The sequence below is a fragment of the Geospiza fortis genome, unplaced genomic scaffold (genome assembly GCF_000277835.1).
Source record: "Geospiza fortis unplaced genomic scaffold, GeoFor_1.0 scaffold417, whole genome shotgun sequence".
Classification (NCBI taxonomy): domain Eukaryota; kingdom Metazoa; phylum Chordata; class Aves; order Passeriformes; family Thraupidae; genus Geospiza; species Geospiza fortis.
In genome coordinates, this window is record NW_005054535.1 from 403,385 (window position 1) to 404,152 (window position 768).

At 35.9% G+C, this 768-nt stretch overlaps 1 protein-coding gene across 1 annotated transcript in view; it reads left to right on the top strand.

The window, feature by feature from the left end:
* Positions 1 to 768, top strand: part of KAT6A (lysine acetyltransferase 6A) — a 26,998-nt gene that overhangs the window by 20,317 nt on the left and 5,913 nt on the right. The window contains 1 exon segment of the mRNA XM_031063820.1: positions 747 to 768. Coding sequence (XP_030919680.1) covers positions 747 to 768 — 22 coding nt within the window.

A 768-nucleotide genomic window follows, 5' to 3' on the forward strand; every position in this document is an offset into this window, starting at 1 on the left:
TTTTTCTACTGTTGGTTTTTGGTGAATCAGAGGTAGGAGTTGGAGGGTTTTTTGAGTCCAGCTTCAGTCTTGTGCTTTTGATTTTTTTTTTTTCTCTAACTTAGTTATTGCAATTTTTCTCAGTCATGCAGAATAGAAACAGATAAAGTCCTGCTTACGAAAGAAGCTTGCAAAACACAAATGCTCTGTAAACAACTGAAATCAGAGTGTAAAGTCTTTGAAATTATTTACCATGGAGATGTGAATTTTATCAGTGTGTTTAAGCAAATGCTTTCTTCACTAAGAAGTTCTCTACTGTATCATTTTTGTGCAATTTTTCTCAGTCATGCAGAATAGAAACAGATAAAGTCCTGCTTACGAAAGAAGCTTGCAAAACACAAATGCTCTGTAAACAACTGAAATCAGAGTGTAAAGTCTTTGAAATTATTTACCATGGAGATGTGAATTTTATCAGTGTGTTTAAGCAAATGCTTTCTTCACTAAGAAGTTCTCTACTGTATCATTTTTGCACCTTATTCTGAGGTACTCACATCTGTTTTGTAGTGTGTTTGAAGTTCCAGCTGTTATGGATGGGCTCTTAACTTCAGCTGTTTAAATTCTAACTAGTGGCAGGTGCCAGACAGTATTTCTAGTGAATTCTGGATTCTGGAAGGGAGCTCTCTGCTGTTCATGTTTTGTATTTATCTAGTGTTTCATTTCTACAGCACATGGTAAAATATCTTCTCTTTCCCCACCTTCCCCTCTCTGAAACCAATTCTCCATCGGAAG